This window comes from Caloenas nicobarica, chromosome 6 (assembly GCF_036013445.1).
Source record: "Caloenas nicobarica isolate bCalNic1 chromosome 6, bCalNic1.hap1, whole genome shotgun sequence".
NCBI classification, from domain to species: Eukaryota; Metazoa; Chordata; class Aves; order Columbiformes; family Columbidae; genus Caloenas; species Caloenas nicobarica.
In genome coordinates, this window is record NC_088250.1 from 16,155,463 (window position 1) to 16,171,462 (window position 16,000).

Genomic DNA, 16,000 nt, shown 5'->3' on the forward strand with positions numbered 1-16,000 from the left:
ATCTAAGAAATTTTTACCTGGTTAGCACTTGGCAAAGCCCCCCTTTTTTTCTTGCACAGTTGAAAGGAATCCAGTACAATCCCGTGCTTTGGTCGACTTGACTCCAGTTCTGCGCAGCCTGCCCGGTTTGGTAGCGCACGGCCGTGCCTGGTTTATGTGGCCTCTATGGCCCTTTTCTGCTCCGCTGTCAGAAAGAGGGAGGGAGGCTTCCCCCAGCACCAAAATATCATTCTGCGTGCTCTCGGCACTACAGTAGCTAAGAACAAGTTTCCCGATTACTCCCTGGTCCTTTTGGAGTTATTTGCTGGAAGAAGTCTTTTCCCCCACTTTAAATGGATGATTGTGTTACAATCAAGAAAAAGCATCTCCAGAGACCAATCTTTAGGTAAGTGACGTTATTTTTACTTTAAACTGGAAATGTTATGAACTTTAGTCTCTACATCCTATTTATTAACTCAAAGTCCACATGCAAAGCCACACAAAATTGTTCGACAGAAAGAGTTTAATATTGCATAGCCTAGTAACAGATTATTTTGGTGTTCAGAATATTTTTTTTCACTTGTATTGAGACTTTATAGAAGTTCTTTTTCTTCTCTTCTCCGTCATCGCCGTTCTCTAAAGCTTTGTGTGGGATTGTCTTTATTATGAAAGAGGAGCAGCATAGCTCTTGAAAACTTTTTTGTGTGTGTATGTGTTTTGTTTTCCTTCAGCTCTGCAATCCCTCAGTGTATTCTGGAATTATAGAACTGTTTAAAAGTGGAGCATGATTCTTGCTTGGTTTACCTGATTATGTCTGAATGACAGAATTTTAATACTTGATATACCTTTTGGAGTAAAGTAACTTGTTTGCTGGGACATGCAGACAAGTGCTTTAAGTATAACTAATCTACAAGACTCTTCAGATAGGAAGGCTTCAAGTTTAAAGAGTAACAAGTTGGAGTTTTTGTGAGGTGATTCTTCACTGTTTCCTGCATATGTTAGTTTGATGTATGAAATATCTTTCTGATTATTCTGTACTTTAAAGTGAATTATAGAGTTCTTTTCACAGATCAGAACTAGGTCTGCTTTACTTACACTTTTGACCACAGGAGACCCCTTTCCTTTGGCCACTCTAGCTTCAGACCAAGTGACTTCAAGTAGGAAATAATGTTTCTGTACTGTTAGTAAGGATGCAGCGGCTGTAAAATAAACCTGCCATAGTTCACACTTCTGTTTATGGCTGGTGACATCTTTAACAAAACTCTTAACTCTTACTGGGTGACATCAGCAGGATATTGTAACCACAGTGTTGATATGACAAATAAATATAAGGTTATAGATGGTCCCAGAGCAAATACAGGATTTTTATTTATTGGATGGCTGCTACTGATGTCGTACATTATGGGAGTACAGCAATGGTTGGTATTGCAGCTCCAGAGGAAGTTCAGACAGGTAGTCACGCCAGGATTATGTCCTACTAATGTTGCACGTGGAGAAATCTTTCAGTAGTATTACAGTTATGGTGTAGAAAATGAATCTGGACATGAAAGGTTACTATGGGAGTGAAATGACTTAACCATTAACCTTAAAGTTGAATGTCCTGTGTGGATTTGCTGTGCAATTTATATCATGAATGAAATTAAACATTTTGCACTTTAGTAAAGTGAAGTTAAGAAGTTATTTCACAGAAAGCTTATGACTGACGATTAAAAAACGTATTTTCCTCCAGTGATATATTTTTATTTAAGCTAATAATTTAATTGACTATATTTCTGTTTAAACATCAATTATTATTTTTAAGGATCTATGATAATTATTCCGTAAACCGTAACTTTTAAAAAGGTATATTTTAAGTGCACATTCTCCACAGTCTTTTGGGGCCATTAGAATTGCAGGTGAATAAGTGCATATTTCCTGATATGTTTGCAAATCTGCTGTAGAAATCTGCTGTAGCTAGTGAAGTACTGGATAGTTTGCAAGAGCTTCCTTAAGTGATGTTTCCCTGAATTGTCTTGTGGGAGTGAACTTAATAAAATACAAGCAGTTTCAACATTTCTTACTGAAATCCATTCCTGCAATTCAGTTCTAAATACAGAATGGCAACTAACTACTGTTGGCACGCTTAATCCGGAGCAAGAAAACCCCTAATATGGAAAGCCCCCTAAGAGTCCATGGCTCTGCAGTGACTCTTCTGGCAAAAGATCTCTGTAATACTACAGTAAATGCTTAAGAAACATTTCCAAGGTCAAGACCAGCGTAATATTTTAGGCAGCTCAAACAGAAGGACAATTTCCATGTGACCTAAAGATCGTATCATGCACAGTAAATACAGATGCTATCATAATGCTATCATAGTGCATTAAAGAGCTGGTTTTGGTGTGGTGTTTGTTTGTTTGTTTTTAGTGTGTTCATTTTCCTTGGGACTTTGGAAAATATTTCTCTAGCAAAAAATGTTCTTATGCAAGAATTGTGAAGACTTACTCTCAGTCCTTTTAACCCTGGAGTTTTCTCTCCATGGAGTTGAAATGGTTTTACTGGGCCCAAAACTTACATTGAGGTAACTGAATCAGCAATCTTGTCAATTTTTTCCTCAAAAAAAAAAAGAGAAGAAAATATGAAATTATGTGAATTTTATATGTATTTATATTTACCAATGTTTCACTTACAGCCAGCACATTACAGTTACTCTTAAAACCAGGTCTTTCTCAAGAGCTATGTCAGAACTTAATAAATATAGATTAGTATCTTCCTGCTTAGCAAAGTTACAATTACAGTGGATCTGTGCTTTTACTTGAGTCGCCTTCCCAGTAATGTAAAAAATAGGTTGAATATCTGTTCTAAATAATCCCTTCAATATCAACAATCCTCTACATAAGTGTGGGATAGATACTGTGTTTCAAGATGGGAAACTCAATTAAAAAAAGATATTTCTGACTAATTTTCAAATTTTTTCTATGCTCTAAATTAATAAAGAAATAAAAATAGAAAAATACGGGGAATGAAGTGTAACTTTTGGTATTTGCTACACAGTAGTCCTTGGAAATAACTAAAAAAATCATTCAGAAATATAACTGTGTAAAAAAGCCTAGCTTATGAATCATGTTGAACTGTTTACTAAAGCACATCAATTTGGATAAAATTTTGTAATTTCATCAGAAATCAACTGCCAAATACTTAGAGATTCCTGTATTCCTTAATATCAAAAGAACAGTCTGCCATATGCAGAGATATGGTTCAACAGAGCCTGTAGCTTGAATATTCCCTGACTATTTTAATGGTAACATGAATTACTGAGGACATTCCATATTTTTATTGAGAACAGCATCTTGAGCATGTTTGCTATAACTGGAGATGGTGAAATTAATTCAAACAATAAACAAATCATCTTTCTCAAAGAATGCAGTGGGAGCTTCATAGCTCTGATTAAAATTGGACTCAATGAAGCCATATAAAGTATGCTTTAGGGAATAAATCCTTCCCTGCCAACTGCATAGATTAGATGACATAATAGGTGTTTTAGTTCTCAGATTTCTGTGATTTCTGTTAACATAAGAATCTACACAGTTGTTAGTCAAAGCTTGTACTGAAGCTGACATTTTTCTGCACTCTGCTTCAGTCTTTGGGGGCCGTGGGAGATTGTGTGACTTTGGTCTTCTTGGTCTTGACTGTGGAGGGAAGCAAAAGGATCAGAGTATCACAAATGAAGTTGTTCTTTTGGTGTCTCTGCCTTGGCAAGGTCCAAGAAAGCCTGGCATTATTTCAAGAAACTCATGGTCTTTTGAGATTTCCAGATCAATGGCAGTTGGATCATAACAAAGAATTTGTCCTTGCTGTGTAACGTCTTTGCTCTAAGGCTCTTAATGTGTTGAAAAAACGTTAATGTGTTAGCTTCAAAATACCTCCCTTTTCTGTTCTGCACATTTTCTGTGGTCTCTTGCAATTCTGGATCAAGGGTTTTCCTTTAGAGCAGCAGGGACAGGAAAACAGGGCTCATGGTGCTGGAAGTAAGAGAAAGAACAAGGGTGAAAAACATTTGTTTTCCAGCCCTTCAGGGAGCTCTATTGTTACCTTTTCTATGGTGTCTGCATATGAGAGAAGTTCCTTGTACTGTTGCTGTTGTTCCAGTATCTTTGTTCATTATATATATGGATATGATATTAACTGCAATTAACTAGACTGGATCTCTCTGTAACTTCAAATTCTCCTTTACTAAGAAAATGACCCAGTCCAGTCCTTTGGTCTCTTGCTTCTAGTCCCTTAAAAATATATATATGGCTTATTCATTACTTTATTCTAGACAAAAGTCAGGTCAAAACACTAGATGTTGATGCTTACCATAATGCACTGGCAGAAACGATTCCAACATGATTTTGACACCACTCAGAGCATGTAGGTAATTATATACTGTATATACTGTACAGCATATTATAAATGTTTACAAAGACCTGGTTTGCAGAAAATGTTTATACTGCTGTAATTTGTGGAATAAGAATAATTTACATCAATAACTTTTGAGGTTTTTTTCCACTTACATGCGGTGTAATAAAATATAGAAACAGCATGTTCTGCAACTTCTAGATAGTATAAGTCTTTGGCAGAGATTTTATTCCTCTTGAAAAAATACACTAACAAGTATTTTCTAGCAAAAAATAACCACCAGTATAATGCCCTTACATGGCTTTTTTTTTTTTCTCTTTTTTCCCCCTGTCTCCTGAACTCTCCAAACATTTAGGATTTTTACCAAGTACAAGCAAATAAATCCTCATGCAACACTAATGCATTTTTTTTCCTACTTGTAAATTCTATCTTACTATCTCTGTCCTGTGGCTTCAACATAGTATGTACCGAACAGGTATATTTGTGTTTTGCGTGGGTATAACTGGTGTATGCAGCTTTTCAATTAGTGTCTGTAGAAAAGATGCCAAATCAGAATAATACAGGAAGAGGCAGCAACGTATTCAGTTAATTTAAAAAAAAAAAAGAAAAAGTAGATTTTAGCTGTAAAGAAGCAGCTTGTAAAAAAAAAAAAAAAAAAAAAAAAAAAAAGTTGTTGTCTCCCCTTATTTGTAGTGGCCTTCAAATGGCTCCAAATCATTGTCAGCTTTATACTGTGTGTAGGGAACAAACAGAAGTATGGGAAACTTTGCCAGGTTTATGTTGAATTGTGCACTACAATTAGAATGAATTTACATTATGTATCATTATCACTAGTGATAGCTTAATTGTAAATTAATGTAACATATTAATTTAATGAGTGACAATTTATTACTGTGGTGTAGGAGGAAGGTGGGCAGGGAAGCGAAGATGCAGTCATCTTTTGCTTCTTGCTCTAAGAAAAAGCTGGAATGTAAAAAGGCAGCACCACAAGAAGACCCTGAAGTCACAGTCTGTTTCTTGATTGCCCTTCGCCCTGTTGGCACTTTGCTACAACTTTGGCAAAGCTGCCTATAGTTCATAGCCATGGCCATTGCTGAAGGTATTTTCTGCCTGCGTACTTACTTCTGCCTCTTTCTGTGTGTTGGTTTAAACTGTCAATAGTTTTTAAATGGCAGTGCCTTAGAAGATCTAATTTACAAAGAGGAAAAAAGAAGAGGTTGGTGTCAAACGGTAATAATAAAAAAATTGGGTTTTGGGAGGAGGATCGAGAAGAGTGTCTGCTCCTAGCCTGATAAGAAGTTATGAAAAAAGAATTTTATTGAAGCAATAAGTGAAGACATTTTTGAGGAGTATTCAGAACATTGTGAAAGGTGTAAAAAGTTCTTAGAAATTCAGGCTAATAAATTACACTGGTTTTGAGAACCATGGCACTTCCAGAAGATGGTAGAAAGAAAGATAAAATGCAAAGCAGTACCTCAAATAAACTGGACAGTAGATGGCATTTTGTAAATTAAGGAAGCAAGAGAGATGGAACAGTAGATTAAGTAGGGGGAAAGCATGGAGAATCCAGTTTTCAGACAGATGATACACATTTATTCAGTAATTAGATTGAAAGGAGGCAGAACCGAGTACGTTAGAAATGTGAAAAAAAGGAGCAAATGTCTTACATTTGCTTTTGTAGTCTAAAGCTGTTCAGATACATTTGAACATCTGTCCAAATGTTAGTATTCAACCCCTTAATCATACTAGAACAAAGTGAACAGATACATTTTAGAAATTTCAGCAAGAAAAACCTGATTGCAACGAAATGAATTGGTAATAGGTTATAGCATAGCATGCTCTATCATATAGATGGCTTGGCCATAACCAGATTGAGATAGGAAATCAGAAGCATGTTTATAGCCACCTCAGTAATGGTAGTCTAATCTACACTAGCTATTGAAGTGATGGGGGAAATTTTGACTGGTTTTAAGAATGGACTTGTTAAAAGGACTGTGTGTTCTGGTACTTTCAACAGCTGAAAAAAAAAAAAAGCTTTTGATGGATAAGAATGATTGAATTTGTTTATATTTTAGTCTACTAAACATCCTAATTTAAGACAGTTCATTAATGATGGCATGCTTACATTTAAGTGAAAAGCATTTGTGTGGTTTTTTATCTATCTATTTATCTAGTTTTGTTCTGCTCTGGGTTACACTCTCTAGGGATGATACCGTATGAAAAACAATATTGCCTACTTATCTCAAACCTTTTCTTACAACTTTCCCGTTACTTTGTTCCTACTTAATCAAGAACCGATTTAACACTAATCTTGCTTGTAGACTTCTGAAGAGGAAATGTTAAGTGGGAATTGATGTGCATTCAGTGATTAACGTTTTCATCTATAAAGATTACTTTTAGTTGGAATTCAAATGCCATTTGCATGGTTTGGAAGGACATTCTCAGGAAAGCCAAGTTATGCCTCAACCAGGATCAAAAAGAGGCAGTTTTTCAGATAGTAGCAGGAGAGCGGCAGCAGATCAGGCACTGTTAGTTGCTTTTCAGAGGAGTTAAGAATGGAAGAGTGGAACTTCTATTATCTCTGAAGAAGTAGGAGTGATGAGCGGTGACTGTACAGCTGTCACCTGGCTTTGTGGTAGTACTCCTTCAGGAGGAGAAGGCAGTGAAGTGCAAGAGAAAGTTCAAAAGAAGACAGTGAAGTTTTTGTACATCCTAGGAAACAGAGAGTACAACAGGCAGCAAAAGAATTGAATTCTGTTGAGATCTGAGGCTGAATTAATTTTTTCCTTGGTGGGGAAAATTTTTTTCTCTTATTTTTCTATGAAAAATCAGAACTGAAAATATAATTCACTCTGGGGTGGAACTAACTTATTCTGGAGGCAGATTGAAGAAATAAATTAGATGTGCAAGTATTTGGGTTCTTGTCATTGTGAAACATTGTGTTGGAAATGTATTTTGTCAGACATAATAGCTATAAAAACCTGCTGTTATGCTGCGTTCTTCACTTTTTGGACACAAGGCCAACGAGTGAAGAAGAAAAACTGTAAATGGATATGGTACAAAGAAAAGCACTGGCCCGCCACATAGATGCACTCGAAGCAAAAGAAATCCTGATTCACCCATGTAGAAGAACCATGTACGCTGGGGTTGGTCACAGTGTTGGGATGCTCGTTAGCATTTGTTCATTAATCTGCTTGGAAATTGTCTTCACTACATAGGAGAATGAGAACAGAGTATGTCAGGAAGAGATGACATTTAAAATATTCCTTTCATTTTTTTCCGGTCATAGACTTAATATTACAGTGTGTTCTGTGTTTATAATATTTTGGCTTGTCCTTAAGGGCCTATCGGCTAATGTCATTAAAAATTTATTTCCAAACCAGGAGAGAGCAGTAAAGAACAATCCAAGCAAGTATTTGGTTTATTACTGGATATTGCAGGAATCTTGACTCCTGAAATGTTTAATTTTCCATTAAACAAGCTTACACTTGCAAGCATTCATTTTAATTCTTCAAAATTTCTCCTTTCATGTACATAAAAAGGCAGATGATAGAAAAAATGACAGAAACTGTCTACCCACCTAAGAATGATAACTATATTGATTTACTTTTTAAATGAATCTGAAGGTGAAAACAGGATTTGGCAAGGCATTAGAAAGAGTTTATATTTTAAATATTTCAAACTTTTGACATGACTATGATGCCTATGAGGCAATAATGACAAAGTCATGAAGAAAATCAGCAAAGCCAAAAGAAGGACTGGGGAACAGTTTACATAAAGCTTTGGAACTGATATCCCAAAGTATTTTCTGAATTCTGCTCTCAAGAATGATTTTAAAGTTTATTTTAAAATATGAATTTTTATGACCTTTATAGGCAGCTGCATAAACTGCATTGGCATAAACCTGGAGTTTTCTGAGCCCAGGTGCTAGTGTGCAAAAATGAATTTATCGGTGTGTTCTCTCATAAGAACTTAGTTGACCATTGCAACACCACATTTAAAATAATACCACTTACTTTAATGATCTTTTCTAGAAATCTGGTTTTATTCAGAGACTAGAAATTCAGCAGGGAAGAGGGGAGAATACAAAGGACTTGAAAGTTTCATGCATAATACAGGATCATCTAGAAATACTAACTTGACTAATGCAAGCAGTTTGTTTATGTTAGCCTTAATGAATATCTTAACTTGTACATGTAAACTAGTACACAGCCTTAAATACTCTGTGTCTTCATTTATATATTGTGATCACAGTGTAAAATTAGCGTGGCCAATGTAAAACTAACCAGAATAATGTAGATTTTCTTCTGGTATCAAGCATAACTCGTTTTCAGCTTCCCTATGTGTCTCTGCAAGGCATTATGTTGTGTTGTGGAGACATAACAAAATTTTTATTTTTAACGAGAAGCGTGCATGGAAATGTAGAAAAAGAAATATTTTCCATTACTTCATCTTTGCGTTTTGAAATTATTACTATAATACTAGGAGACATAAGTCAGGAATGTCGCATGATTACAAAAAGAGCAAGCTAAGAAATTGCAAATTGTAGAAAAATGATTTATTGATAAAATATTTGTGAAAATTATATCCATGGTGAACTACTATAATAGGTGCTTTTTGAGCATGGATATTTATAGATCATTGTGCCATGATGAAAAAGCCTGCCCTCAATTTTTTAATCTTGAAGATTATACTTTACCATAATAAGAATAAATCCAACATTGTCTATTACAACTTTTTGTACTATGTTACTATTTAGTAGGATCAGTCCAGATTGAGACCATTTTATGCTAAGTAGTGTACTGGTAGAGATTGGCAATGCACTTTGATAGATTGATTAAAAGTTAAAAATATCAGAAATCTTATCAAAAGGAGAGGGTAGCTCAGAGGGATGGCTGTGGATGGATGTTCAGTGAGTTAAGGGGAAGGAAAGCCAGGTATGTAGTTGATGATGGAGATCAGCTCATAGTAAGAGTGGAGGAGGAGTCAAGCCTTGCCAAGCCTTGTACATGGAGATCACTGCGTACTGGTGATGGGAGAGGAAGAGACCTGGGTTTTGGTAAAGGTTGAAGAGCTGGTGATTGTGAATGAGAAAGGACACAGGAAAGGGGGCAAGGGGGTCAGTTAGGCATGGTGTAAGCAAGTTAGGCTATGGATACACTGTAAATTAAGCCTGAAAAATCTCATTCCCTTACCTCCACGCACCTTGCAATGGAGAAATTGAGACGGGGTTTCTCCAGTGCTATGTGTGCCCATTGCTGCTCCGGGATATGCCAAGGTGCCCCACAAGCTCATGCTGACGTGGGGCTTGCAATGACAGTGTGGTGACTTCTGGCAGTGTCGAACCAGATTTTGAGTGCTGCCATTCCCATTCCAAGGTCTCTTGTTGCTGCTCCAAATTTCTGTGCTTCCTCTATTCTTCTTTTTCAAGCCAACTCCTTCGTTTCAGAAGTCTCTTCATAATTAATGTTTGATGTGGCTGATGGTTATCCTCCTCTTCAACGTAAACAGTTTTGGGAAAGCACCCTTTCAGAGAGTTTTGTATATCCCATCCACACACACTATTTACACTCATGCTTCTGTTTTAACAGCTGATATTGTTTTGCCCTTTTGCTGTAGATGGACCCTGCAGACACTCCCACAAATGCAGATGAAGAGTCAGGATTTTAAATATAGGATGTCAGCACCAGCATTGAACTTGATGATAATTGAAGTGAATATGTAAATATATAAAACAGTGCAAAAGGCGGTGGCTTTAGCGGCACGGGAACACTGAGAAGTTGGATAGGAGTTTGTGGAATTGAGAAAAGGAGGATGATGAGGAACTTTGCAGAGATGATGTGAAGAAAAAAAGAAAAAAGAGATAAAAATGGATAAGAAAGAAGTTAAAGCAAAATTAAAAGAAGAAGAGAAAGAGTAGCAGAATATAATGAGTAATGTGGAAATGTAAAGATAAGCAGGTGGTGAGCTGACAAAAAAAATTAATGAGAATATGGTCCTTTGCAGTTTTACATGCTTACTCATCCCTTAGTACACTAAAACATAAATCGTGTTAATTACTCCATGTTATCTGTAGGTGATTTCACTGATGAAATATTAATATATTAAATATTTAATGTCAGTCTGGTGGTCTGTTTGGGATACTGCTGGTGTGCTGTTTTGTACTATTTCCAGGCAAAATTTTCCAAGGTTAATGATGAATTCAAGAGACGTTACAAGATCCATTGTTGAGTAATTGTCCAACTGGCATGAGTGAACTTTTAATGTTTCTTGTTAGAAATGTCCAACTCCTTAAGATGCATCAAAGGATCTGAAAAATCCACTCAGGAAGCAGATCCTGGTGGTTGGTGGGTTTTTTGTTGTTGTTTTTGGTTTGGTTTTTTGGTGTGTGTGTGGTTTGTTTTTTTTTTTTTAAGTTTGCAAAAATTAAGTAAAGCAATTCCTGATCACCAGAAACATTGACATTCAGCTTTCCTCCAGGCCTGCATCTGGTATTTGAAGCATTGCCCAACAGAGAAATCGTCTGCTTTATTCTTCTGTACTGCCGTTCTGATTGCTGGAGCTCAAAGGTTTTCAGTCCATATTCAGACCTTAAAGAATGCTGCTCTTGCCTCGTCATGGTGGTTGTTAGATACTTTTTGGGTAAATATTTGTACCTTTTGAGGAAATTAGTTTGGTCTCCTGGTGGCATCATCTGAGAAGCATTTTGGGCTGAGCTGATATTTCTGAAATTATTTATCCCCTAACTTTAGAAAACCCAGTTTGCAGCACCAGAATAACACTAACCTGTTAACCTCTCATTTGAAAAGTAATAATATGGTTTTGTGTGGCTTTGGATAGACGTGGACTGGAACTTTTGTTTTATGTAAAATAGGTAAAATGCAGTGGTGTAAAACTAATGTTTTGCAGTAACCTTCTCTGTTTATAATGGACAATTATGAGGAATTGTTTAAACATTTTTGCGAACCAAATTAATAGTTTCCTTAATGCTGGAGAAAGGATTTCAGTGCTATAACATGCTTCATAAAAATGGAAATTAAATGAATATTAAACCTGAATAACTGGGATGTTGTTTCTAAATGATTAACAATGTTTTCTTGTTGTTTTGAACAAAACCCAAATTACTGAGTCCCTGTGAAAATGCATCTAGATTTTAAACAATTTTCAGCAAGACTAATCTAGCCAGAATGATTGCCCCTTCAGGGCCCAAATTAAAATGTACTGTTGTATTACCAGGTCTCCCCTTTTACATTTCATCCTCTTGGAATGTAACAAACAACTTTAATGACTCTATTACCTGATGTAAAACCAGACTACATGAAGGTTTCCTTAGGAATCCTGAAGTCTACGTCTTAGGCCAGGCTGAGCTCTGTTCTGCTCCTGACTGCTTCCACCACCTGACTCAACTTCTTCACATATTCTGTCAGTATCTGTGCACTATGATGAGATATGCTGTAAAAACATGCCCAGTTTGAAAAGTTTGTTTCCTCAGTGTACGGAGGAATAGTTTGTCATCAGCTTCTTAATAAGAACTTTTTCTATTTGTACCTCTCTGGCTTTCAGTCATCCCTTTGCTTGAGAAAACTAAAGCAGTTCTTCAATATTGCCCTTCAGGTGGTATTTCCTAAATTTCTGGGGCTTGTTATTGTTTTGCTTTTCAGCCCGTGGTATGTCTACAGCTTTCTTTAAACTGTAATTCCTGCAAATAGACAGAGTATTCCAGTAACAAAGTATTTAGGGCTTAGTTGCTGGGAAAATATTATGTTGTATACATAACTCTTACATCACCTCACCAAGACTTGCTTTTTTCTGTTATCAACCCCTCTTACTCGTGATATCATTCTCAATATAGTTTCTAGATTATTTTCTGCATTGCTGCTGCCTCATTGTTTCCGTCTCCTTTCTATAACATTTTTCAGTTGTCTCTATTAAATGTTATTTTGTGTAAGGAGAAGCATTTCTCCAAATGAAATATTTACCCAGCCTCCTAGGTACTTGCAACTTCACCCATTCTGTTAACTTTTGCAAGCTCTTGTCACTGAGCTTTGTTTCTTCATCCAAGAGAATATGCAATAGATCTGAGCTGGTATCTTATGATACCCAGCTTGAAATGTGCTCCTTCTTTGGCAGTGAACCATTGCTAATTGTTTATTCAGCCAGACATATCCTCATCTTACACAATTTAATCAAAGTTATATTTCCTTACTTTCTTTTTGAGAATATCTCATTAGGACAGCAGGAAAGACTCTATTAAAATCAATATACGACATAAGCACTTCCTCCTTACACACTAGACCAGGTAGTCTAGCAAAGAAGAAAATGAAAGAGGTTTGGCATTATTTGCTTTGGTAAATTCATTTTGCTGTACTTTTTTTACTTTTTTAACAGGTATGCTCTTACAAATGGGCTTATGAACCATGAGATTTGTTTCTTTCTGTGAATCTCAATTAAATGAATGGATGTATTTCCTAGGTTCTCCTTTACCTCCTCTAAGACAGGTACTTTATGTCTTTCCTTAGCCCTCTAATACCCCCTCCCAATTAGTTTGTGAAGCTATAACTAATGACTAAGAGCAAGATTCAGATGGTTCCTTAAGTATGTAACAATGAATTTCATCAGGCTTTGCCTGTGTGAATCCTTGTTAGTTTAATTCATTTTATGCTTCAGCTTTTCTGATTTCATTCCCGTTCATATGGTATTTCTTCTGTTCCTTCCTTTTTCCTTCCTTTTCCTCTAACTGTGACCTCCAAAGATTTCATCATTTTAAGTGAAATTTGTTTGCACTTTCCTCTCATAGCATATTTCTATCATTGTACATAAAGCTAAAATAATCGCCCATCCCTCTCCTTCTGTAAACATCACTGCTGCTTGAAACAATTAGTTGCCCCCAACTCCTTCCTATGTACTTTGTGCTCTCTGCCATATTACAAAATAACCCCAAAACTCAGAGCTCTTGTCTCATCTTTTTGTGCTTTTGGCAATTTCTGTTCTTCCTCATCTTGGTATTTTTCTGTAAATTCGCTTCATTATTTCATCCCTGTGGTAGTCATTTAATAAAGCTACTTTTTCCTGGAGGCCCTATATCTTTCCAGCCTTTTTACTTGACACCATTTGTCTACATATTTACTTCTGAAATTTATTTATCTCTTTTGGGCCTTTAGTTTCAGCTGGAAGTAAGAGTTAGAACACCTGCTGTGCCACTGGTTGTGTCACTGCTCTGAGGACTGTGTCTGGCAGTGCCACCAGTGACCACGGGCAAGCAGCAGCGAGCAGAGAACTGTTCATGTGCCCCAGGCAGAAAAAAATTTTTTGACCACTACCTTGCACTGCCTCCTCCTAGCAGAAGAGTGAGGTGTGAATTCTCTCACCAGCAGGAATCACTTCTCCTAATAGGAGATTTGGGATCTTGGTGGATAGAGGACTTGCAAAGAAGACAGAACACTGACATGTGAGTGGCTGGTCTTACACAGCTGCTGATGTAACTGCGGTCTTCCCTAGTTAGTGAAGTTCCTCAATATGTGCACTGTGTTCATGCTGATGATGAAGTCCGTTGTTCCAGGGAGTTTCACACTCAAACCAAGCCCGTCTGCTGTTCTCCTGAGCTATGGAGGGACTTCCTTGGCAGACATCTCCCAGACTGAATGGTGCTTCTGCCCAGCTTTCTTTGGCAGAAATAGAGTCTGGTTATTAGCACCAGGGTGGATGTCCCCAGTATCAAGATCATTTTGTGGACCAAGACTTACCAGAAGAGGAGACTTATCTGAAGAGGAGATAGTAGTATTGACATTATTTTGCTTTCCACCCACTCTGATTCTTCTTCGCTGCAGCATCTGAAATAGCAATAGTAAGACCTGCCTCTGTGACTATTATCAATAGGTGAATTTAGCAGGGCAATTCAGTTTGTCTCCCAGCTTCCTTAGAGTACTTCTACACAGCCAGATTAGTATAGCATAAAGACCATACCAACACCTAAACCATACCTTATAGTACACATTAAAAACCAGTAAAGCTCACCTGTAAGGGGGAGAAACTAGGTCAGGGCTGTAGGACTGAGTATAAGCAAAAAGGTAGAACTAGGGCTCTAGTTGAAAGACTGGGAAGACTTACATGGTCATTACAGTGTCTTAGGTGTTAGTAATCAGCTCCCAGAGGAAGCCCAAGAACAGCAACTTCTCCTTCATTCTAGTGCAGCCAAAGAAATGAGTTTAAATAATTGCCAAAGGAGGTTGAAATTAATCTGTTTGACTTGGCACTAAAAGAACTGCTCACATGGGCAATAAAGCCATGAGCTACCACCTCTCATTTTAAGATGGAATGTGAATCCAAATCAACATAGCACAGGCTAACACACCAAATGCAAATTTATCTCTCTTGTGCTGATAAATAAGCTGCAAACAAATTCAGGAGTGAAAGCAAAATGAATTAACCATGCTGAAGACTCTCTAGAGAACTGTTCCATTTTGTTTCTCTTGTGAAGTTAAGTGAAATCCAAAACAGTAGACAAAAAGCATGGATTACATACATTACAAATTCATCATGTTTGAATGTTTAAAAGCACACCTGCTGTTCCACAAGTGTTCATTTAAAACAAGAGGTGTTTGTTTGTTTTGTTTTCACACAATAGACTCTCCTTATTTTCTATAGTGAATATTCACAGAATAAAGATTGACTGGATTAGTTGGATTGCCGTTATCATTGTCCCAAGATGTTGTATAGATCCTCAACAGATCCATCAATGTGGTGGTTTTTAGGCCACAGCACACACATCTGAAACTTGCATGTAAAGGGGCCTTCTGAGATTGCCAAGTATGCATTTATAGAAACTTGCAAACTGATTTCGTAAAAGTGACTGATTTCATTATATCCATATTTTTTCCTGATTATCCTTTGATGGTGTTTCTTTACTAAGTGAAGATGTGATCCTGCAAATAATTGTGCCTGTGGGTAGTAATTATAAGTCTAATATTAATAAAGCCTGTGAAACTGTAGATAAGAAAACACTGTACTTGACAGTTAGGGTTTTAAAAAATGGAAAATGCTTTTAGAGGTTGCTCACGGCTCCAAGTGCAAGAATAAATTATTCCAGATCCCTTTTTATGTAGTCAGTTACAACTGAACAAAACAGGCAAATGACAATTAGGAATGATTTAATCATCGTACATCCATTTCTTTATTTCTAAATAAATACTGGTTTGTTTTAACTTATGCATCAATAGGTTTTACAAACAGGAAGAGATTACAGTATATACCTGTGTAGACTTCATGCTTCACCGGTACATATAGTTACTCAGAATAAATCTCTGCTTCAAAGCCAGTAACATTTATTAGATAAATCATCTCTTTTAGGGAAAAAAATGGTAAAATGATCAGTGATAAAGATTCTACTGTACTTTGTTGTAAATTATAGTATTTTAATGCTTAATTACTTTCATTGTTAAGGCAACTCGTGTTATTTTCTGTAATTTAAGCTTCGTTCAATCCATTTCTCTAACCTTGCTAGACTGAAATACTTCACTTCTTAAGTTTTTATCCCTTACTTAGATATTGTAGACTGTGTGCTAGGAACTCTTTAAACTGGCTCTATTTCTATATAGATAGAGCTCCAGAAGTTTTACTGTAAGGCATTCAGTCCCCTATGTTCATT

At 36.6% G+C, this 16,000-nt stretch overlaps 1 protein-coding gene across 1 annotated transcript in view; it reads left to right on the top strand.

The window, feature by feature from the left end:
- The first annotated feature begins 245 nt into the window (after positions 1–245).
- The window catches only part of PDE1A (phosphodiesterase 1A), a 117,763-nt gene continuing 102,008 nt past the window's right edge, over positions 246–16,000 (top strand). Inside the window, exon 1 of the mRNA XM_065637400.1 lies at positions 246–385. Within this exon, the coding sequence (XP_065493472.1) occupies positions 333–385 (53 nt within the window). The 5' untranslated portion in view covers positions 246–332. The remainder of the gene's footprint in view (positions 386–16,000) is intronic.